At 44.5% G+C, this 23,205-nt stretch overlaps 2 protein-coding genes across 4 annotated transcripts in view; both read right to left on the reverse strand.

Annotated features, from left to right (window-relative positions):
- The window catches only part of LOC115083556 (zinc finger protein 271-like), a 79,878-nt gene that overhangs the window by 38,417 nt on the left and 18,256 nt on the right, over positions 1-23,205 (reverse strand). The gene's annotated exons all lie outside the window — the stretch shown is intronic.
- Positions 513-12,546, reverse strand: LOC115083555 (zinc finger protein 850-like). Its single transcript, XM_029587444.1, has 2 exons — positions 12,515-12,546; positions 513-5,677 (listed from the first exon to the last, which is right to left on the reverse strand). The coding sequence occupies exon 2, from the start codon at positions 5,037-5,039 to the stop codon at positions 642-644; it is 4,398 nt and encodes a 1,465-aa protein (XP_029443304.1). The 5' UTR covers positions 5,040-5,677; positions 12,515-12,546; the 3' UTR covers positions 513-641.

The raw sequence follows: 23,205 nt of genomic DNA on the forward strand, positions 1-23,205 counted from the left end.
AGCTTTTACCACATTCAGTACATTTATTTTTTTTTTAAACTTTATTAGGTTTTTCAAAGATTTACAAAGCACAACTCTCAAAGAAATAAAAGTACTGTTATACAACAATGAATGATATTGAACAAGCAAAACCTAGAATTTTAACCTCCCCCTTCAAAAAACTCCAGCCCTCCCTATTTCCCCCCCTCCCCCCCTTTACCCACACACTGTACACGGGATTAATAAGTATAAATGTCTTTATGCCAGTATTCCAAGATCCTTATGTCGTGTTCTCTGAGTAATAAACTTGTCCGCTGGTGAAGAAGGCTCATTGCATCATCTGGCAGTTGTATGTCGTCTTTTCCAAAGCCCATGGATCTCGATAATTTCCAATGCGTGGAGTTAAATATTTTGTAAACGCTGCCCACATGAGCTTAGTCTGCACAGATCTCTTTGGTGACTCTGGCTTAATAATAGCGTGCTCCATAGAGCAAAGGCGAATCATTTTCTGGAACCAATTGTCATAGTTAGGGGGGTAATTATCTGTCCAATTTGCAAGAATGACTTGTTTCCCCACCTTCAGTACATTTAAATGAATTTCCTCCAGTATGGATTCTCTGATGCTGCATGAGAGACGTCTTCTGACTAAAACTTTTATTACATTAAATAAATTTAAAAGGTTTTTCTCCTGTATGGACTCTCTGATGCAGCATGAGAGAGTGCTTTTGACTAAAGCTTTTACCACATTCAGTACATTTAAACGGTTTCTCTCCAGTATGCGTTCTCTGATGCAATGTAAGAGATCTTTTGTCACTGAAGTCTTTCCCACATTCAGTACATTTAAATGGTTTCTCTCCAGTATGGATTCTCTGATGCCGCATGAAAGATGGCTTCCAATTAAAGCTTTTACCACATTCAGTACATTTAAACGGTTTCTCTCCAGTATGCGTTCTCTGATGCAATGTAAGAGATCTTTTGTCACTGAAGTCTTTACCACATTCAGTACATTTAAATGGTTTCTCTCCAGTATGGATTCTCTGATGCCGCATGAAAGATGGCTTCCGATTAAAGCTTTTACCACATTCAGTACATTTAAACAGTTTCTCTCCAGTATGCATTCTCTGATGCAATGTAAGAGATGGTTGGTCACTGAAGCTTTTTCCACATTCAGTACATTTAAATGGTTTCTCTCCAGTATGGATTCTCTGATGCCGCATGAAAGATGGCTTCCAATTAAAGCTTTTACCACATTCAGTACATTTAAACTGTTTCTCTCCAGTATGCGTTCTCTGATGCAATGTAAGAGATGTTTGGTCACTGAAGACTTTCCCACATTCAGTACATTTAAATCGTTTTTCTTCAGTATGGATTCTCTGATGCAGCACAAGAGATCGCTTCCGATAAAAGCTTTTACAACAATCAGTACATTTAAATGGTTTTTCTCCAGTATGGATTCCGTGATGCAATGAAAGAGATGTTTGGTCACTGAAGCCTTTACCACATTCAGTACATTTAAATGGTTTTTCTCCAGTATGGATTCTCTGATGCTGTATAAGAGATTGCTTCTGACAAAAGCCTTTACCACATTCAGTACATTTAAATGGTTTTTCTCCAGTATGGATTCTCTGATGCAATATGAGAAATGTCTTCTTACTGAAGCTTTTACCACATTCAGTACATTTAAAGGGTTTTTCTCCAGTATGTGTTCTCTGATGCAAAATGAAAGGCGCCTCCCGAGTGAATCTTTTACCACATTCAGTACATGTAAATGGTTTTTCTCCAGTATGGATTCTCTGATGCAATGTAAGACATGCCTTGGATCTGAAGCCTTTACCACATTCAGTGCATTTAAATGGTTTCTCTCCAGTATGGATTCTCTGGTGCACTGTAAGAGCTGTTTGGTCGCGGAAGCCTTTACCACATTCAGTACATTTAAATGGTTTTTCTCCAGTATGGATTCTCTGATGCTGCATGAGATGTCTCTTCCGACTAAAGCTTTTACCACATTCAGGACATTTAAATGGCTTTTCTCCAGTATGGATTCTCTGATGCAATATGAGAGATGTCTTCTGACTGAAGCTTTTACCACATTCAGTACATTTAAAGGGTTTTTCTCCAGTATGTGTTCTCTGATGCTGCATGAGAGATCGCTTCTGACAAAAGCCTTTACCACATTCAGTACATTTAAATGGTTTTTCTCCAGTATGGATTCTCTGATGCAATATGAGAGATGTCTTCTGACTGAAGCTTTTACCACATTCAGTACATTTAAAGGGTTTTTCTCCAGTATGTGTTCTCTGATGCAAAATGAAAGGCGCCTCCCGAGTGAATCTTTTACCACATTCAGTACATGTAAATGGTTTTTCTCCAGTATGGATTCTCTGATGCAATGTAAGACAGGCCTTGGATCTGAAGCCTTTACCACATTCAGTACATTTAAATGGTTTTTCTCCAGTATGGATTATCTGATGCTGCATGAGCGATCGCATCTGACAAAAGCTTTTACCACATTCACTACATTCATATGGTTTTTCTCCAGTATGGATTATCTGATGCTGCATGAGATTTGTCTTCCGAATAAAGCTTTTACCACATTCAGGACATTTAAATGGTTTCTCTCCAGTATGCATTCTCTGATGCAATGTAAGAGATGTTTGGTCACTGAAGCTTTTTCCACATTCAGTACATTTAAATGGTTTCTCTCCAGTATGGATTCTCTGATGCCGCATGAAAGATGGCTTCCAATTAAAGCTTTTACCACATTCAGTACATTTAAACTGTTTCTCTCCAGTATGCGTTCTCTGATGCAATGTAAGAGATGTTTGGTCACTGAAGACTTTCCCACATTCAGTACATTTAAATCGTTTTTCTTCAGTATGGATTCTCTGATGCAGCACAAGAGATCGCTTCCGATAAAAGCTTTTACAACAATCAGTACATTTAAATGGTTTTTCTCCAGTATGGATTCCGTGATGCAATGAAAGAGATGTTTGGTCACTGAAGCCTTTACCACATTCAGTACATTTAAATGGTTTTTCTCCAGTATGGATTCTCTGATGCTGTATAAGAGATTGCTTCTGACAAAAGCCTTTACCACATTCAGTACATTTAAATGGTTTTTCTCCAGTATGGATTCTCTGATGCAATATGAGAAATGTCTTCTTACTGAAGCTTTTACCACATTCAGTACATTTAAAGGGTTTTTCTCCAGTATGTGTTCTCTGATGCAAAATGAAAGGCGCCTCCCGAGTGAATCTTTTACCACATTCAGTACATGTAAATGGTTTTTCTCCAGTATGGATTCTCTGATGCAATGTAAGACATGCCTTGGATCTGAAGCCTTTACCACATTCAGTGCATTTAAATGGTTTCTCTCCAGTATGGATTCTCTGGTGCACTGTAAGAGCTGTTTGGTCGCGGAAGCCTTTACCACATTCAGTACATTTAAATGGTTTTTCTCCAGTATGGATTCTCTGATGCTGCATGAGATGTCTCTTCCGACTAAAGCTTTTACCACATTCAGGACATTTAAATGGCTTTTCTCCAGTATGGATTCTCTGATGCAATATGAGAGATGTCTTCTGACTGAAGCTTTTACCACATTCAGTACATTTAAAGGGTTTTTCTCCAGTATGTGTTCTCTGATGCTGCATGAGAGATCGCGTCTGACAAAAGCCTTTACCACATTCAGTACATTTAAATGGTTTTTCTCCAGTATGGATTCTCTGATGCAATATGAGAGATGTCTTCTGACTGAAGCTTTTACCACATTCAGTACATTTAAAGGGTTTTTCTCCAGTATGTGTTCTCTGATGCAAAATGAAAGGCGCCTCCCGAGTGAATCTTTTACCACATTCAGTACATGTAAATGGTTTTTCTCCAGTATGGATTCTCTGATGCAATGTAAGACAGGCCTTGGATCTGAAGCCTTTACCACATTCAGTACATTTAAATGGTTTTTCTCCAGTATGGATTATCTGATGCTGCATGAGCGATCGCATCTGACAAAAGCTTTTACCACATTCACTACATTCATATGGTTTTTCTCCAGTATGGATTATCTGATGCTGCATGAGATTTGTCTTCCGAATAAAGCTTTTACCACATTCAGGACATTTAAATGGTTTTTCTCCTGAATGGACTCTCTGATGCTGAATGAGATATGGCTTCAGATAAAAGCTTTTACCACATTCAGTACATTTAAATGGTTTCTCTCCAGTATGGATTATCTGATGCCGCATGAAAGATGGCTTCCAATTAAAGCTTTCACCACATTCAGTACATTTAAACGGTTTCTGTCCAGTATGGATTCTGTGATGCAATGTAAGAGATGCTTGGCTACTGACGCCTTTACCACATTCAGTACATTTAAATGGTTTCTCTCTTGTATGGACTCTTTGATGCTGCATGAGATATGTCTTCTGACTGAAGCTTTTACCACATTCAGTACATTCAAATGGTTTTTCTCCTGTATGAATTCTCTGATGCAATACGAGAGATGTCTTCTGACTGAAGCTTTTACCACATTCAGTACATTCAAAAGGTTTTTCTCCTGTATGAATTCTCTGATGCAATATGAGAGATTTCTTCCAACTGAAGCTTTTACCACATTCAATACATTTAAATGTTTTTTCTCCGGTATGGATTCGCTGGTGGATAATGAGTTTGCACTTCTGGCTGAAGCTTTTACCACACTCAGTGCATATAAATTGACTTTCTACTTTGGGGATTTTCTTCTGTTCTGAGTCAACTGCCTTACCACGGAAGCTTTTTTCAGACTGAATGCAAGACAATGGTCTTTCACCATTAAGTTTTTTTCTGCCTCTTAAAATGACTTCCCCCTCACATAAACTTTTATTGTATTCATTACTTGAAAATGCTCTCTCTCCTGGTTGGAATTTTCGTTGTCTTGTGAAGTTTCCTTTCCGATTGAAGTTTCTGTCACCATCAGTACTAATGAATAATTCTTCTCTCTGTATTGCTTGGTTTATTATTAGGTCTTGCATTTGAATGTTTTCTCCACTTTCAGAATATGAAAATGTTCTCTCTTCAATCTCCATTTTCTGATGATGTAATGAAGAGAACTCAGAACTGTAAGATTCTCCATCTTGAGGGCAATGAGAGGGTCTCTTACCTGTGTGCGTTCTTTGGTGTATTAATAAGGATTCCCTGCAAGAAAAGGTTTTCTTGCATTCGATACAAGTGAAAGTGCTCCCTTCAGTGTTGATTCTCTGGTGTAATTTCAGAGATAACTTCTGTTTGCATGGAAAAGGTCTTGCTCCTGGGTGATTTCTCTGGTGCAACACAAAATGACACTTTCTATTAAAGTTTTTCGAACAGGTGACACAGTGAAAGGATTTCTTTCCTTCCTCCTCTTTCTGCTGGAAGTCAGAAGTTATTTGATCACTATTATTACTCTGGAAGGGATTCTCCCTTCTCAGATGTCTCTGGTGCTCAGGGATGTCTGTGAACTCCCTGTCACTTCTCTCACAAGCAGTGACTCCATCCGGTGAGTCTCCTGCAGAGTCTTGCTCCTTCTTCTCTGATTCCTGCTGTCTTTGGCTAATGTCTCCCCCCTCAGTCCTCTGGGCAAGATTCTCACAGACATTTCCTGATTGTCTTGGTGTAAGTGCTAATACTATAGGGTGTTCTTCTCGATTCTCCTCCCTCTTCTCTTTCTGTATGACCTCATTGTCTGCTGGATATAAAAAGAAGGAATTAATCATGTGTAAGTGACAATGGCATAGAAAGCTACCAATAACCTGAGATGAGACGTTCAGAAGGATCAAATAATCAACACATGGGATCTCTGATATTAAAGAATTCTATGACTTAGCAGAAAGCTTTATGTGATGCCTATGAAAACGTATCTAAGCTGTCTCTATAGAAATATTCAGAGAAGTTAAGAAAATCAATGAGTTCTCTCTACCATACTGCGTAGGATGCAGAAAGAAAGCTGATGCAATACAGGAACTTTGGAGATCACAAAGGTCCCTCCTTTAGGATTCCTATAGGTCTGGTTCCTCTGGGCTTATCTTTTTATTTATTTAATAACATTTATAATCTGCTTATAGTGGATCTGCCAAACTAAACATTATAATAACAAGTTAAAATAATAATCATGGACCATTAACCTTCAGTGATCTAAAAACAAGGGTTAAAATTTTAAATTTAATCTACTGCTACAGCAGCAACTGAAGTAATTCACACAGCAGTAGAGTTGCATGATCCCAAGGAAAGCTTCTTATAACTAAACGGGCTGTGGATGTTTGGAGCGTCTGCAAGGCTCGCAGGCTAGAGTGAGGCAGACCAATCCCTAACTTGATGCAATCATCAACAGTAGAGGGCAAAATAGATTGTACATCCAGATTGCCTCTCCCAGCGGATTCAGAAACCCAGGAATAAATGGGTTACAGTGGGCTCTGGTAGAACAAGATCTGTAACTCAGACACCCAATTTCCCCAACTTTGCAGCATCCTGTATATCCACCCCACTACTCCCACACAGGAGTCAGACATCCAGAATTCAAAAACCCAGGAAGGTGAAATTACTACTCAGCTGATAATTTTCTCTCCTCTAGGACAAGCAAGCCTGTCTACATAAGTGGGTTATGCACACCTACCAGCAGATGGAGACAGAAACCAACTGACTCGCTGATGTCACCCTCATATAGCCCTGTACTGACGTCAGTGTGCCAGTATTCTGCAAAAGCCGACTGTGGCAACTAATTAACACTAGAACTGTAAGTCTGGAGTTAAAAACACTTTCTCCCCCACTCATTCACTTCTTTTTTTTCTTCCAGCGAGCAAAGCACTGGGCTCAGATGAGAAGGAAATGCAGAAGCCGTAACAGACAAAGAAGGCAAACACTTACAAGGCCCTTAGATGACCCGAAGATCTGCAGAGGCCTACGAATTCTACCTCCAATAATGTCCCTGAGAAAGGACAAATAGAAAAATCAGTACAGTCCTGTACAGGCAGCTCAGGGCAGGATTGTGGCTTGGCCTGCCTCTCAGAGAGGAAAGGAAATTATCAGGTAAGTAGTAATTTCACCTTCCTCTGCATCCCGGCAGGCCAGTCCCCACAAGAGGGATGTACCAAAGCTACTTCCTCGTAAGGAAGGAGGCTGCTCACGTTCTCAACACCGCTCCGGCAAAAGACGCAACTTCTCGAACCCTCACCACCATACAATAATGCTTGGAGAAGGGATGTAACCAAGACAACGTCACTGCTAGGCAAATCTCCAACCAAGAAAGAAACTATAACTCTGTCCAAGGTACCAGTTCCTAAATGTAATCCACTTTGAAGTGCTGAAAAAAGTGCAAAAAGTGGAATATAAATCTAAATAAATAAATACCGTTAGCACTGTCGAACGAGCCCTAATTAGCCTGGGTAATGGCAGATCCACATCCACCTAAGCCGCTGTGATCACATCTTTAATCCAAACTGCCACTGTGGGACGAGAAGCTGTTTCTCATGAAGTACGAAGAGACGATCTGTTCTCCGCAAGGCCTCAGTAACCCTAAGTTAATGCAACAGATGTCTCCGCACATCCAAGGGATGCCACATCCACCGCTCCAACCAACGAGGGCAACAATATGGACAGAGTGAAAGAAAAAGTCAGATACCACCTTGGACATGAAGGAAGGTACAGTCCTAACCTGTACTCTGTCCAGTGTAAGCACCAGAAACGGGAAGCTACCGAAGAGGAAGAAATGTGGGGCCTGCCAAGAAGGTCAGCACCAAGGTCAGGTCCTAAAGCATACAAGTGTCCACAGTGGCAGTCAAACAGGCTTAACACCCTTAGAAAATCTAGACCCTTCTGGATGCGATGAAAAAAGGTCTCCCTTGAACTCGACCCCTATACCAAGCCAAAGCTGCAACTTCTAACTTCAGCGTACTTAGCACCAGCCCCTTAGTCAAACCTTCCTGCTGAAATACCAAAATCAAAGAAATCACCGCTGTGGTGGGAACAGAGAACCATTCCCAAAGAACCTCCAGAGACGCACATTCACCAAGGACACCGAACCTACTCCTCTGGCCGAGGTACGGACCAATTCACAGCCCGCATCTGCTAAAAAGAGGGCAGAGAGATCCATAACCGTTCTGGAATTCACTCCAGAATCATCAACTTCCTGAGAGAGGAGCAGACAAGATCGTGCCACTAGGGCGCAACAGGAAGCAATCTGTAAAGTCATCACCACTGCTTCAAAGGCCTGCTTAAGGATAGCCTCAATCCCCCTATCATGCTCTACCTTCAAGGCCACTCCTCCCGCCACAGAGATAATCATCTGATTAGAGATGGCACAGACAAGCGCATCCATGTTGGGAAAATAAACGCTCTCTCGCCGCTGGATCCAGGAGATACAGGCGTTCCAACGTACAACACCCTTTAAAATTTGCCTCTGCGGCGCCCCATTCAAGATCAATCATAGAAACATAGAAATGACGGCAGAAAAGGACCAAATGATCCATCCAGGCTGCCCAGCAAGCTTATGGTAGCACCAGCCGCGCCATACAGGTTTCCCCATAAAGGTATCATCAAGAGGTGGCAACTGCCGTGGCATACAAGTTACCCCACACTTAGTTTCCCAAACTGCTAAACTCAGGGCCCTCGTTGTTCAATTCTTTGTTATCCCTTGCGTTGAAGCAGAGAGCAATGTTGGAGTTACATCACAAGTATAAGGCTTATCAGTTAAGGGTAGTAACAGCCACATCAGCAAGTTACCCCCAGGCTTGGTTTCCCAGCCCGTAAAAGTCAGTCGTGTGCTTGTTGGGTGCTGTCCCCTTTTCCTCTTGCTGTTAAAGCAGAGAGCAATAATGAGTTGCATCAACGGTATGAAGGCTTGTTGGTTAAGGGTAGTAACCACCACACCAGCAAGTTACCCCTGAATGGCATCCATAACAGGGAAAAAACAAGAGGCTTTATGCAAGGAAGACAAATAGGATTCTTCTATCGGTTCAGACATGGAATCCGCACCAAGAACACTCGGCATCTTTAATGTCTGGGAAATCAGGGCCGGCAGTTCATCTCTATGTAAAAAAGGCAACATGGTTCAATACGGTTCCAGGGTCTGCCTCATCATCAGTGCCATCCAGGTTCCTGTCGGGAACACCCGCAGCAAACTGAGGCGAGCTCCAGCACTTAAACATAGAACTGGAAGAGGGAGGGTGAGGGTCTGACCTGACAGGATTGGGCGAAGCTGAGGACTGCGCCTGAAGAAAGGATTGCAAACCCTGAAAAAAAACTCCACCCAAGAAAAAGCAGCCGGATCCAGGCCAAACCCGGAAGGAACTGGAGCAGGGCCCACTGAACCGCCATCCCCTGCAGAGGAACCAGTCAAGGGAGCTCCAAGATCCGGCGTTGCTCCAGACAGATCCTTAACCAGACCATCTTCAGGCTGGGAGGATCCAGGCTTAGCGAAATCAGAGGAACACAACTCTCCCTGAGCCTCTAAACAGCGCAGACACAGGTCAGAGGACACAGCAGGCTGAGATGCCCGAATATAACGGGCAGGACAGAGAGAAAGGCACTTAGGTTTCTTACTGACCAGCGCATTCAGTGCACAGACAACGGAGAATGTACGTCCAGCCAGCTCGCACCGAAAACTTGCAAGCGCACAAAATGTATGCGCACCCATAGTATGTGTCACAAACACACACACAAAGGGGTAGATTTTAAGAAAGTGCGCCTTCGCGTACTTTTGTTGGCGCACCAGCTGCCAACAAAAGTATGCTTGATTTTAGTAGATACGCGCGTAGCCGCGCGTATCTACTACTGGGGCCGGTTCCGGAGGGCGCGGCCACGCCCCCGGACCGCCCCGGGCCGAAACCATGCCCCCGGACCCTCCCCCAAAACGCCACATCCCACCCCCAAAACGCCGCGCCGATCCGCCCCCACCCCGCTCGAAAAACCCCGGGACTTACGCGAGTCCCGGGGCTCTGCGCGCGCCGGTAGGCCTATGGAACATAGGTGCACCGGTGCGCAAGGCCCTGCTCGCGTAAATCCGGGCGGATTTAAGCAAGCAGGGCTTTTAAAATCCGCCCCAAACTGTGCGCACCACCAAACGGAAAACCTTGTGCGTGCAAACGTCGCTTCCAGAACTGGGCACACAGCACGTGTGCAGAGCCAGACGCACTGGAAGCACCAACGTTGCACTAGAGGGCAGTAAAGCAGGCACAAAAGCGGGCAAAACTGCAGCCGCGGCCTTCCATGCGGCTTGCAAGAAACAAGCCTTGCAGTGGGGCCTAGCCCACCGGTGCCGCCCAACCTGCCAAGTTCCCCTAACACCAACGGGAGCAGGAACAAACGCCGGAACGGCGCACCAAGCACGGAGACCGGAGGAAGTCCTGCAGAGCCCTCTGTTATCACTACATTTTTTATTATTTGTATTTTTTTAAACTTACCTGAGCTCAGCCCTTACCGGTGAGTACAGACACCACCGCTTTCGGCCTCCTGCACCCGCTGCCTTTAAGCTGTACAATTGTTTAGCCTCAGCCATACTGTTCCTTCTTCCAAAGGGTTTCAGTTCCCTAATTATCTTTATTTTTACATCAGACTGCTTGCTGTGGCTAAACCTTCGGGGGAGGCTTCTCTCCTGGATCCCTTTTCTGTAATACAAGTCTCAGGAATCTCACAGGAAGACTTGTTCTTTTTAGAATTTTACAGATAATTCATCTTTTATTAGTATTGAATCACAACAGCAAGCATAAGTTTCATTCTATGTAAATAGGTTATAAGTATTCCAGTATAACTGTAAGAATGGTCGTCTTCCTGGGGAGAAGGGTACAACGCAATGTACCTGCTGAGAGAGTGCAGGCCTTCTCCCAGTGTCCAGGGCTCCAACCACCCCTTATATACAGGTGTTTCTCTCTCTCTGACCTCAAGCCCTCCGCATGCAGTCAGCAGTCATCCTTCTGACCCCCAGGACACACATTTTCCTTTGTTCTACAAATAGCTTAACTTCTCCCATCTGTTTCCCCTTTGGTGCTCTCAGGCACGGTTCCCACAGATAAAACAAAACTTTGGGGTCACGGTGATTCACAGGCACATGCACCCGCCCTCTGCCACATCCCAGGTTTCCCTGAGTTGCTGCAAAGGAACAAGAACAGTACAAGTTTCCAAGTGTTGCAGTCCTTATGCCTCAAAAGGTCATAGGTCGTTGCAAAACTGTTACAAGGGTCAGGTCTTGTCTCTACATTTCCCTCTTGAGGAATTCCAGAATTAGGGATTCCTCACTATTAGGGAAAAATGAAAGAGCAATGGGAGCACGGGTAGGCAGGGCTCTTCAGCAGTGATTATAGATTATTCTTTTTCACTCAACGCACAATAAAGCTCTGGAATTTGTTGCCAGAGGATGTGGTGAGTGCAGTTAGTGTAGCTGGGCTCAAAAAAGGTTTGGATAAGTTCTTGGAGGAGAAGTCCATTAACGGCAATTAATCAAGTTTACTTAGGGAATAGCCACTGTTATTAATTGCATCAGTAGCATGGGATCTTCTTGGTGTTTGGGTACTTGCCAGGTTCTTGTGGCCTGGTTTGGCCTCTGTTGGAAACAGGATGTTGGGCTTGATGGACCCTTGGTCTGACCCAGCATGGCAGTGTCCTATGTTCTTATTCAGAGGGGATCTGGGAAATCCCCACCACCACTTTTCTTCTCCTGGTGCTTCAGGTTTATCTCCCTTGCTACCTGCCCCATTGATGGCGCCGGGGCTGCAGTGATTGCCCCCGTGCTGTGAGTATCCTTGCCCCTCCTTTGCTGCCTGTAGCCTCTCTTCCTGCTTTGGGTGATGTTCAGATGCGACGTAATGATTCCCGGAGCCCCAGTAATCTTATAATATATTGAGACAATAAAACAGGTTTCCCAATCTTACTTGTGTCTGTAGAAATTCTCTCACTTTTACTGGTTGAGGAAAAGGGATCTCAGGTATCAGCACAGGGAGGAGATCTCAGGGATGGGAGGGAGAGGGAAGGAGTATGAGAAGGCCAGGGATGGGGTGAGAATAAGGAGAGAGGATTAAGGACAGGAGATTAGAAAGTTTGAAAAAGAGGGGGAGGTTTGGAAATCTAGGATGGGGGAAGAGGAGGAAGGAGAAGAGGGGAGGATGGAGTAAGAGGGATTTCAGAGACGAGGATCGGGGATCGGGAGGAGGGGAGAGGTAGGAAGGAGAGAAGAGGAGGTTCCACTACCTGCAGACAGAATCTGAGATCCCGGGAGGGAGATCCAAATTGCTATTGCTGGAGTGGGGAGTGGGAGAGTGGCCCAGAAAAGAGAAGGAGATACTCCATGCCGCAGGAGAGGGAGGGCTCTGGGGATACACCGGGCTGCTTCATTCTTACAGCATCAGTGATCAGCTGCCAATTTCTTATCAGGGGGTTCAGCCCAGCTCTGTCTGCCTCAATCCCGCCCTTCCTGTTCCCTACACAAGAGAGGGGGGAAATCCAGGGCTGTGTGCACATTTACTGTGAGGCGCTGACCCAATGATGTTTGTAAAACATCCTCTGTGTAAACTAGAAATGCAGATAATGCAATCCTTACCTAGAACTAGAGAGCTCAGGGTCTCATAATTCTCCTTCATCACCTCCCTGTAAAGCTCCTTCTGCCCTTCATCCAAATACTCCCACTCCTCCTGGGAGAAAGAGACAGCGATGTCCTCAAACGTCACCCGCACCTGAAACACAAACCAGAAACACTCAGGGACACGAGGAGGGGCTCAGCGGCTTTAATCTCTTAACATTTTATCATGGAAGAGAGGACACCAGGACCCCTCATCCCCAGGAACTGCCAGACTTGTTCCCCTGGAGTCAGTTTCCTCCCTGGACCTCGGGGTTTACAAATCTAATCCCAGGACAGAGAATATCTAACGTCTCTGCCTGGATAAATCAGTGAATAATAAAACCCAGGATCTAACAGAGCATTACCCAGAACCTCAGGAACATCTGATTCTGTCACATCAGGAGGGCTCGCTGTGCTCTCATCCTCCTGACTGCTCAGCCCCTAACCTTGGGTCATCTTTGATGCCGTTCCCTCCTTCTGCACATCCAAAACACTGCTAAAGTGAGTCCGTTCCTCCTCTATAACTCTGCTTAAATCTCTCCCTTCCTCCTCGAGCCTGCCACCAAAACCCTCCTCCCTCTCTTATCTCCTCCTGCTTAGACTTCTGTAACTCGCTCTTTGAATCGTTTTTCTCCCCTGCAATCTCTTCCACATTCAGCTGCATGACTTCTCTTTCTTTAACCTCGCTGTGATCTTCTCAGGTCGCTACACTGGCTCTCTGTCCACTTCCACCTACAGCTCAAGCTTCTCTCCCTCCCCTCACTCTGCAGCTCCTCATGTCTTTCTTTTCTCTCCCTTCCTCGTGATCATCAGGCAAGTTGCCCTTATCTGTGTCTTTCTCCACCACTTTTCAAGAGACGACTGAGGGGGGATATGATAGAGGTGTTTAAAATCATGAGAGGTCTTGAACGAGTAGATGCGAATCGGTTATTTACTCTTTCGGATAATAGAAGGAATAGGTGGCTCTCCATTAAGTTAGCATGGGGCACATTTAAAACTAATCGGAGAAAGTTCTTTTTTACTCAACGCACAATAAAGCTCTGGAATTTGTTGCCAGAGGATGTGGTTAGTGCAGTTAGTGTAGCTGGGTTCAAAAAAGGATTGGATAAGTTCTTGGTGGAGAAGTCAATTAACGGCTATTAATCACGTTTACTTAGGGAATAGCCACTGCTATTAATTGCATCAGTAGCTTGGGATCTTCTTAGTGTTTGGGTACTTGCCAGGTTCTTGTGGCCTGGTTTGGCCTCTGTTGGAAACAGGATGCTGGGCTTGATGGACCCTTGGTCTGACCCAGTATGGCAGGTTCTTATGTTCTTATGTTCTTATTTAGCCCTTGAAGCGGATAAAGGCTGGGGAATGAGACTGTGATTTAGGCACAGGAAGGATTGTTCCTGGGATGGAAAGTCAGAGGATTCCCAGGCGTCTCACGCCAGACTCAGAAGAGGAGGAAAGCTTTTCTGCTACTGAGGCCGCAGCTCTTACAGACTGGAGGGGCTTTTGTTTCCAAGGTAAAATATTTATTTATTTATTTATTTATTTTTAGTTTTTATAAACCGACGTTCCTGTATAAAATACATATCACACCGGTGTACAGTGAAATAAAACTGTCGCCACGTGGGTGGCTTACATTGTAACAAATAACATTTTAAATAACAATATAAATACATTTAACATTTTAACATTTAACATTTTAACAGATAACAAGAACAGGGAGGGATTTTCTGACCCAGCACAATTACCACAGTTCTTAATAGGGGAAGCTCCTGCGATACCAGCAGTGTCCCGTCCAAATGCACCGAGTGCCCCATCGATGGAAACGGCCGCTGTCGTTCTATTGAGGAATTTCTTTGCTTAAAACATTTTTTCCTTAGGTTGGGGAAGTTTCGCTCCCCCTTATATGAGGACTTTATATTAGAGAAAGGAATAAGGAACTGACTGGAGAATTACTTGTGAGAAAATGTATCCTATTCTCTGTATTTCTGTATCAAGATCAATCTTGGGAATTTTGAAAATGTATAAATAAGAAAATTAAAAAAAAACCTCGCCTTCTTGCTGCTGCTTTTAAATCCTAAGTTCTCTCTGAGACGCTTCTTCAATATTCTGGTTTGTTGTGCATGTTTGCCTTGATTAGACTGTAAGCTCCCTGGAGCAGGGACCGTCTCCTGTGTGCGTCTATACAGTGCTGGGTACACCTAGTAGTGCTTTAAACATGATAAATAGTAGCAGTAGTGCTAAATCCTAACATAGAGTTAGACATTTCAATGTCCGACTGCACATCGCTTTAAGATGTTTCTTTCAAATTAGGAGACGATCAAAATACAATCAATCAAATAAACATCAGGGCAGGAAGAGTTTGGGGTCCTGGCCAGTAACCTGGCTCCCATTTCCAGTTACTTCCATGGCTCACATGCCGGTTGATTAAGTGACGCATCCCATTTCAATAGAGCTTACAATCTAATCAAGACAGAGAGCCAGGGCAAAAAACACTTGGGGAATTTATTTTATTAACAAAATAGTTAAAATTAATGAGGCTGTAGAGGAGGAAGTGACATCATCGGGCTTGATGGCTGCCTGAGCCATGAGCTCCGCAGTTAATTTTCTACAAAAATAAAAAATGGGAGCGAGAAAGAAATTTAATATTGCCGAAATGCACACGAACCAGGTCTGAACGCTTGGGCGATGGCTGCAAAACAAAAAATGGTAGATTTCCAATGGTTTTCATACCGGAAGATGGGAGACCGAGGGGACGAGACTGCCGGCCAGAGAACCCTCAGAGGACGCCTTTAATATAACCTCGGAGGAGGCGCCTACAAGAGCAGAATTTCGAGACTGGTTCTGCAGCCTCCAGCAAGACCGAAACACAAGAAATGCTGGGCGAGTTCCACGAAGAATTAGCTGCACTGGGGCAAAGGGTGGATGACAGACACTCGAATGGATGCACAAGCAGAAACCAGCAAACGGCTTCACGAGGCCTATTCTGAACTACAGGAAGAAAATCTGAGTGTGCGGGCCAAGTTGGCTGATCTGGAAAATAGGGCCAGAAGAGGAAACGTACGTTTCAGAGGATTTCATGAATCGAAGGAAATCGCTGACTGCACCGATACCATCCGCAGGTCCTGTGCATTCTTGCTGGAAGCTTCCCCAGAACGTGAGGGGGCCCAGCAGGCAACCATAAACTAGATAGGGCTTGTAGAGCCTTGAGAGCAGCAGGTAATGGGCAACCAAGAGACATTATAGGATGCTTCCATGACTATAGCATAAAAGAACGAACAGCGGGAGCTGCACGGAAGGAAATGAGATGGACTTGGGAAAACCAGGAGATATCTGTATACGCGGACCTGTCTCAAGCCACACTCCAAAATAGACAGGAACTGAAAGAGGGGACTGCATTTCTTAGAAAAGAGAACATAAAATAGAGATGGATGCACCCCTTCGGCTTAACATATACCTGGAATGGCGAATCGCACGCCTCTTAAATATAGCGGACGCCATAAGAACCTTGAAGGATCGAGGATTCACTGCGACAACTGCGCAAGCAGTGGGTAAGGATCAACAGCCCAGATGATGAACAGTGGCCACCGCTCCTGTCCATAGACATAAATTACAAGACTTAACGGACAATTGGCAACTATTGGATATGTGGCGGACACATTTCCCCACATCTAGGTCATATACATTCTACTTCTTGATAGATAAAGCCTTATTCAATTACGTTTCTAGACCTGACTTAATTCCCGTAGCATGGTCGGACCATGCAGCAGTGATGTTAGATATTACCTTTGCTCAATATGGTAGGGGGATCTGATTTTGGCGACTAAATGACTGCCTGCTAACAGATGACCAGTTTACTACATCTCTCATTACGAATATTCAGGATTATATTGAGTTAAATGATAACGGAGATGTTCCACCACCAATTGTATGGGAATCCCTTAAGGCATATCTACGGGGGTTATTAATATCCAGAGCTTCTCATGTCAAAAAAGGGATGCTTTGGAAGCACAAGAACTGAGACAGGAGCTCATGAGACTGTCCCGTGAACACCAAAACCAGGGGTCCCAAGCCATTTTGAATAAATTGACTAAGGCCAGGGAACATTTATTGAGACTGGAGTCAGCCAAGATGGTTCACTTATTAGATTTAGCAAAACAAGAATATTTCGAGGGGGGAAACAAAGCAGGCAACAACGCAGCCCGCAAACTAAAGAAATTGACCTACCAAAATACCATCGCTAAAATTAAAGATGAGGGGATCATATATTGACCAATAACACAGAAATCAGGCAAAGATTTTTAGCTTTCTACAGTAAACTGTATGCCCCTGAGATCAATATACAGCCTGAAGCCATAGATAGATATTTAGAGACAATCCAATTACCTTCATTGACAGTGGAGGCGCAACAAGCTCTAGACGAGGAAATATCTACAGTAGAAATACTGAATGCGATCAAAACATTAAAATTAGGAAAATCTCCAGGCCCAGATGGCCTTATGGAGAGGTTTTATAAATGTTTCACCCCTTATATAGTCACATATCTGCAGAAAGTGTTTAACCACCTGAGGAATGGGGGAGCACTAACCCATAATTGAAATGTAGTGGGAATAACTTCGCTCCTAAAGCCAGGTAGGGACCCCTCAATTTGCGGATTGTATAGACCAATTTCCTTATTAAATTTAGATCTCAAACTACTGGCAAAAATATTAGCATGGCGAATGAATAACTATATTACTACCCTCGTTCACCAAGATCAAGCGGGATTTATGCCGGGAAGGTTAGCTGGCGATAACATTCGCAAACTGATTGACTTGATGTGGTGGGCTTATGGGAAGCAGGTGGATGCCATTTTTCTATCAGTCGATGCCAAAAAGGCTTTTGACATGGTCCATTGCCTTTTCTATTTGGTGTACTGAGGAAGATAGGATTCGGACCGTTCTTCCACACTTGGATTACCAACTTGTATACAAAGCCCAAAGCCTGCCAAAAAAATCAATCACGGATATTTGGATTATTTTGTGGTGGGGAGGGGAACCAGACAGGGGTGTCCATTATCACCGCTATTTGCCATATTCTTAGAGCCCCTAGCGACTGTCATAAGGAATGATATCTATAGATCCGGTTTCACTTTTTCCCATAATACATTTAAATTATGCCTCTTCGCGGATGACGTTATGTTTACTGTTACCCAACCACAACAATCTCTATCAGCCATAGAACGAGTCATCCGGGACTTCAGTGCGGTATCGGGGTTCAAGGTGAACTGGGAGAAATCCGAGATCCTAAATCTTACTTGTAATCCTGAGACAGTACACAAAGAATTACATCCATTTTGATGGACCACCCAAAAGGTCAAATATCTGGGTATCTATTTATCCAAGCATCCTAAAGATCTGTTTAATTTGAATTATCCTCCTCTCCTAAAGAAAGCTTTCCTAGATCTGGATAGGTGGAGAAACCTTCATCATTCATGGCTGGGTCGAACAGCCACCATACAAATGAACTTCCTTTCCAGACTACTGTTCCTATTCCAATCATTACCCATACCCACAATCAATGCTATTCTCAAACAATGGCAAAAACGGGTTTTCAGTTTCATTTGGAAAAAGAGACCACCCAGGGTTAGTAGATTTGTCCTCTATCAAAGTAAGGCAGATGGGGTTAAGTGTACCTAATCTTTCCTGGTACTACGTAGCGGCACAACCGAAACCCTAAGTAGTATGGCATCAAACAGTAGATATTAAACACTGGGCGATTATCGAGCAATCATTGATGCCTGAGATGCCCCTGGATGCTATACCCTGGCAGCCCAGGAAAACTTGGCGACTTTGCCCAACTATCAGGCCGAGCGCACCGTTAGCCCCAGTTTGAACGCGTGTTTTCCACTCGCTATTATTACCCCTCATACAGTAAGGGTAATTGCGCGTGGAAAACACGTGTCCAACCTCCCCATAACTAATAGCGCCCTCAACGTGCAAATGCATGTTGAGGGCGCTATTAGTTAGTCCTGCACGATACAGCCAAGCCACACATTTTACTCTCAGAAATTAAAACCTGCCCAAAACTACTTTTCTGTATAGTGATAAAGTCGGAGGCCCCAAAATAAAATAAAAAATCTGCTCGCGGGTTGGAAAACGGACGCTCAATTTTGTCAAACCTGCTGACAGCCTCCTTTTTATCACGGGCCCTCATTTGCATACAGAATCGCACGTCCAGGAGAGTGGCCTGGGCGCGCGTCGGGAGAGCGGGCGCTCGCCTCGGAGCGCCGGCTCTCCCGTGCATTTTACTGAATCAGCCTGTATGTTACCAACTACGAGACACAGTAAATATTTGGGAAAGATGGAAAATAAAATTAGTAGGAAATAAACCCTTCCATTTGCTGACTCATCTGTTCCATAATATTTCCTTTCCCCTATGCCAATCGCTACAATCATTCCTTAGCTGGAAAAAACAGGGTATCTTCCGAACTGAACATCTATGGGGGGGAGAAGATATGAGTTCTTCTGATGCTTCAAGTCAGACATACAAGTTAACACCCTCAGACTGCCTAGCTTATCATCAAATCTGGCACTTTTGGAAGGGGAATAATATAGGGAAGGCTCTGGGTCTGGAAACGTCTCTATTCGAAGGCTATTGCTCGACCCCATTCCACTTCAAAGGTCTAATATCTAAAATATATAAATTATTAAATGTGAGTCTTACTAACATATAAGGGCCTGGGACAGAGACTTACCTAGAGAATATAATCAAAAGGAATGGTCGATAATATTTGAACAAGCAAATAAGGCATCAATATCATCCCTAGTGGTTGAAAATAGCTATAAGCAATTGTATAGATGGGACATAACCCCGGCATATCTAATACTAATGGAAAATGTTGGAGGGGATGTGATTCAGTGGGCACATATATGCATATGTGGCGGGCAGGGGAATTGTATAATCCCTTTGTGGAAACAGATTGAACACAAGATATCCCAAACATTGAAGGACAAAATTCAGTTAAGGGTGGGCTTAGCTTTATTGAATGCAACTGACACGGTAACAATGGCTCAACCCCATCCCTTTGTCATACAAGCCTGTATCGCAACGAGGTTGGAAATCACCACACTGTCCATCAGTCCAACCTATCATGAGGAGATCAGACAGTGTGGGGTAGATTTTATAATTTTGTTCGAGCGCGTAGTTTTGTTCGTGCACCAGGAGCGAACAAGAGTACGCGGGATTTCAATAGATACGCGCATAGCCACGCATATCCATTAAAATCCGGGATCGGCGCGCGCAAGGCTGCCGATTTTGAGCAGCCTGCGCGCGACGAGACACGCAGCCTGCCTCTGGTTCCCTCCGAGGCCGCTCCGAAATCGGAGCGGCCTCGGAGGGAATTTTCTTTCGCCCTCCCCTCCCTTCCCCTACCTAACCCACCCCTCTGGCCCTATCTAACCCCCCCCCCCTACCTTTAACTGCATGCGCCAGCGGGCTGCTGGTGCGCCAACACCCGACCCAGGGGCTGTTCCGGAGGGCGCGGCCACGCCCCCGGAACGCCCCCAGGCCGAAACCACGCCTGCAGCACTACCCCCGAAACGTCGCGTCACGCCCCGCCCCCAAAACGCCGTGTCACTCCGGGCACGCCCCCGACACGCCCCTTCATGCAAGCCCCGGGGACTTGCGCGCGCGCCGCCAAGCCTATGCAAAATAGGCTCGGCGCGCGCAGGGGGGGTTTGGGGTAGGTTTTCGGGGGGTATGCGCGTGCCCCTTTGAAAATCTACCCCTGTGCGTACAATGAATAAGCTGACGGCGAAAATACACCACTCCATGAAACGGTTCCACCGGACCAGGGATGCCTACCTTCAATGGCGAGCCACAGAGTTACCAAAGGCGATGGCCAAAAACTATTGATGAAGAAAGGGATTATTAACCGCACAAGTCGCAGTTTTACCATTCGGGACTAAAGCATATCTAAGACATATACATTGATGTGTGCAGATGGGGGAAGGGGAATCAAAAACCTTGGGGGAATAACGAGTCGGAGACCATAAAGTTATGTACTTTTATTTTTTTTGTTGTTCATCAATAAAAATGTTCCTACAAAAAAAAAATATTAATGAGGCTGCAAGAGGGATAGTCAGGGGTTATTGTTTTGTGTGGTTTGTTTTTTTTTCTATACCAACATTCGATCTCAATTGAGATATCACACTGGTTTACATTCAGGTCTGTAGGTATTTCCCTATCCCCAGAGAGCTTACAATGTAAGTTTTTGTACCTGAGGCAATGGAGGGTAAAGTGACTTCCCCAAGGTCACAAGGAGCGACAGCGGGACTCGAACCCTGGTCTCCTGCTTTGTAGTCCACTTCTCTAACCACTGGGCTATTCCTCCTCCCAGGTTAAGATTTAAAAGCAGCCTCAAAAAGGTGGGTATTTAGATGGGATATAAATCAGAAGAGAGAGAGAGCATGACGCACCGGCTCAGGAAGTTTATTCCAAGCACACGGTGCCACCAGGGGAAAGCACGGAGTCGGGAATTGGGGGTAGAGAAGGGCACAGAAAGGAGTGACCTGCATGATGAGGGGTAGTGAGGAGCTGCAGAGTGAAGGCGCTTGTAGGTGAGTGTTATGATAACGTGTGTTTTGTGGATCCTTGGGTGCTGTGGGGATGACCACGGCCATGGGGCAGAGCCCCGTGAGGAGCCACAGCACTGGGCTAGACTCGTACACACAAAACACAGATAGTTCTTTATTAGCTGAAGAACTCGCTCTTTTCTTTCAGAAAAAAATTTCAAACACTCTAGCTCTGCTGCCCCTCAACACAACCCCACTCTCGCCTACTCCCATCTACTCCGGAACCAGCCTAGATAACTTCGAACCCATCTCATCCAAGGAGATGGGATCCCTCCTAAAGAGACTGAAACCATCCAGCCAGCGTCAGACCACATACCCACAAAACTTTTGCTACGTATCCCAGACATCATTTCGAGACCCCTAGCAGACATCATAAACTGCTCTTTATCCCAGGGAATATACCCTGACGCACTAAAATCCGCCTCTCTCAAACCCCTTCTGAAGAAACCCAACCTTGACACACAAGATCGCTCCAATTTCCGCCCTATTTCCAACCTCCCTTTTATTGCCAAAATCACTGAGAAACTGGTAAATCATCAACTTTCGGACTACCTAGATGAACACAAAATTCTCCACCCATCGCAATATGGTTTCCGCAAATCCTATAGCACGGAAACCCTCCTCCTTTCCCTCACGGATCACATCATCATGGGCCTGGACAAAGGGCAGTCATTCCTTTTAGTTTTACTTGACATCTCAGCAGCTTCCGATACGGTGAACCACTCCATTCTGTTAAACCGCCTCTCAGACATCGGACTTTCAGGATCTGTACACAGATGGTTCAATTCCTTCCTAAGCAATAGCAGTTTCAAGGTCAAAATCAACAATAAAGAATCACCCAGCTTCAACTCATCGCTAGGAGTTCCCCAAGGATCCTCCTTTCCCGCTGTCAGCTACTAACAAACCTAAAATTAACTCATTATCTCTACGCAGACGACGTATAGATTCTTATCCCCATAAAAGAATTCCTCTCAAAAACACTCATATTCTGGGAAAACTGCATCCAATCTATCAACCACCTCCTCAACAGCTTGAACCTAGTCCTTAATGCAGCCAAGATAGAAATACTTATCTCCTCGGACTCCACCTCTACCTCACCTCAGCTCAGCTCCTCACCAACCAAATTACACAAGTAAGAGACCTCGGAGTAATCCTCGACAACCGTCTGAATCTATAGAAAGCCACTAATAATATAACTAAAGACTGCTTTTACAAACTTCAAGTTCTAAAAAGGCTTAAACCCCTCCTCTACTCACACGATTTCAGGGCAGTCCTCCAAACCACACTCTTTGCCAAGATTGACTATTGTAACACACTTCTCCTAGGGCTTCCCCTCTCAACCACAAATCCACTACAGATGCTCCAGACCGCGGCAGCCAGAGTCTTGACCAACACCAATCGTGGAGACCACATTACACCCGTTCTCCGGAGCCTACACTGGCTTCCAATAAACCATAGAATTTTATACAAATCCATCACCATAATCCACAAATCTATTCACAAACATCTCCAGCTTGACCTCCAGATCCCACTCAGATTCCATACCTCCTCCAGACCGATCAGAGAACAGTACAAAGAATCTCTACACGTTCCCCCAACCAAAGTAGCACGCTACACAGCCACCAAAGAACGAGCATTCTAGATAGCTGGACCTACCCTTTAGAATTCTATCCCACTGGACCTCAGACTGGAACATTCCGGAAAAAACTCAAAATGTGGCTATTCCGCCAAGCTTTCCTATAATTGGTCCGAATTTAGAAACCTTTCAATTTACTTTCCTCACCAGCCATGTAGCTAATCTCTATTCATACAAAATGGTTATTTATTTATACAAAATGGTTATTCTCTCCCTTCCTCTCCGTCTCCTTTCCAGATTCCAAGTTTTGCTACACCTTGTTAAATGTAACTTTGCCTCCTGTTAAAGTCCTCTTGTTAATCAGTTGTTAATTTATGTTAACCCCCAGGTTCCTTGTAAACCGATCTGATATGATCCATATCATGAAGGTCTGCATATTACATAATTACCGGAGTGAAGGCTAATTGCTAAACCTCGGTATATAAAAGCAC

Source organism: Rhinatrema bivittatum, chromosome 2 (genome assembly GCF_901001135.1).
Source record: "Rhinatrema bivittatum chromosome 2, aRhiBiv1.1, whole genome shotgun sequence".
Taxonomy (NCBI): Eukaryota; Metazoa; Chordata; class Amphibia; order Gymnophiona; family Rhinatrematidae; genus Rhinatrema; species Rhinatrema bivittatum.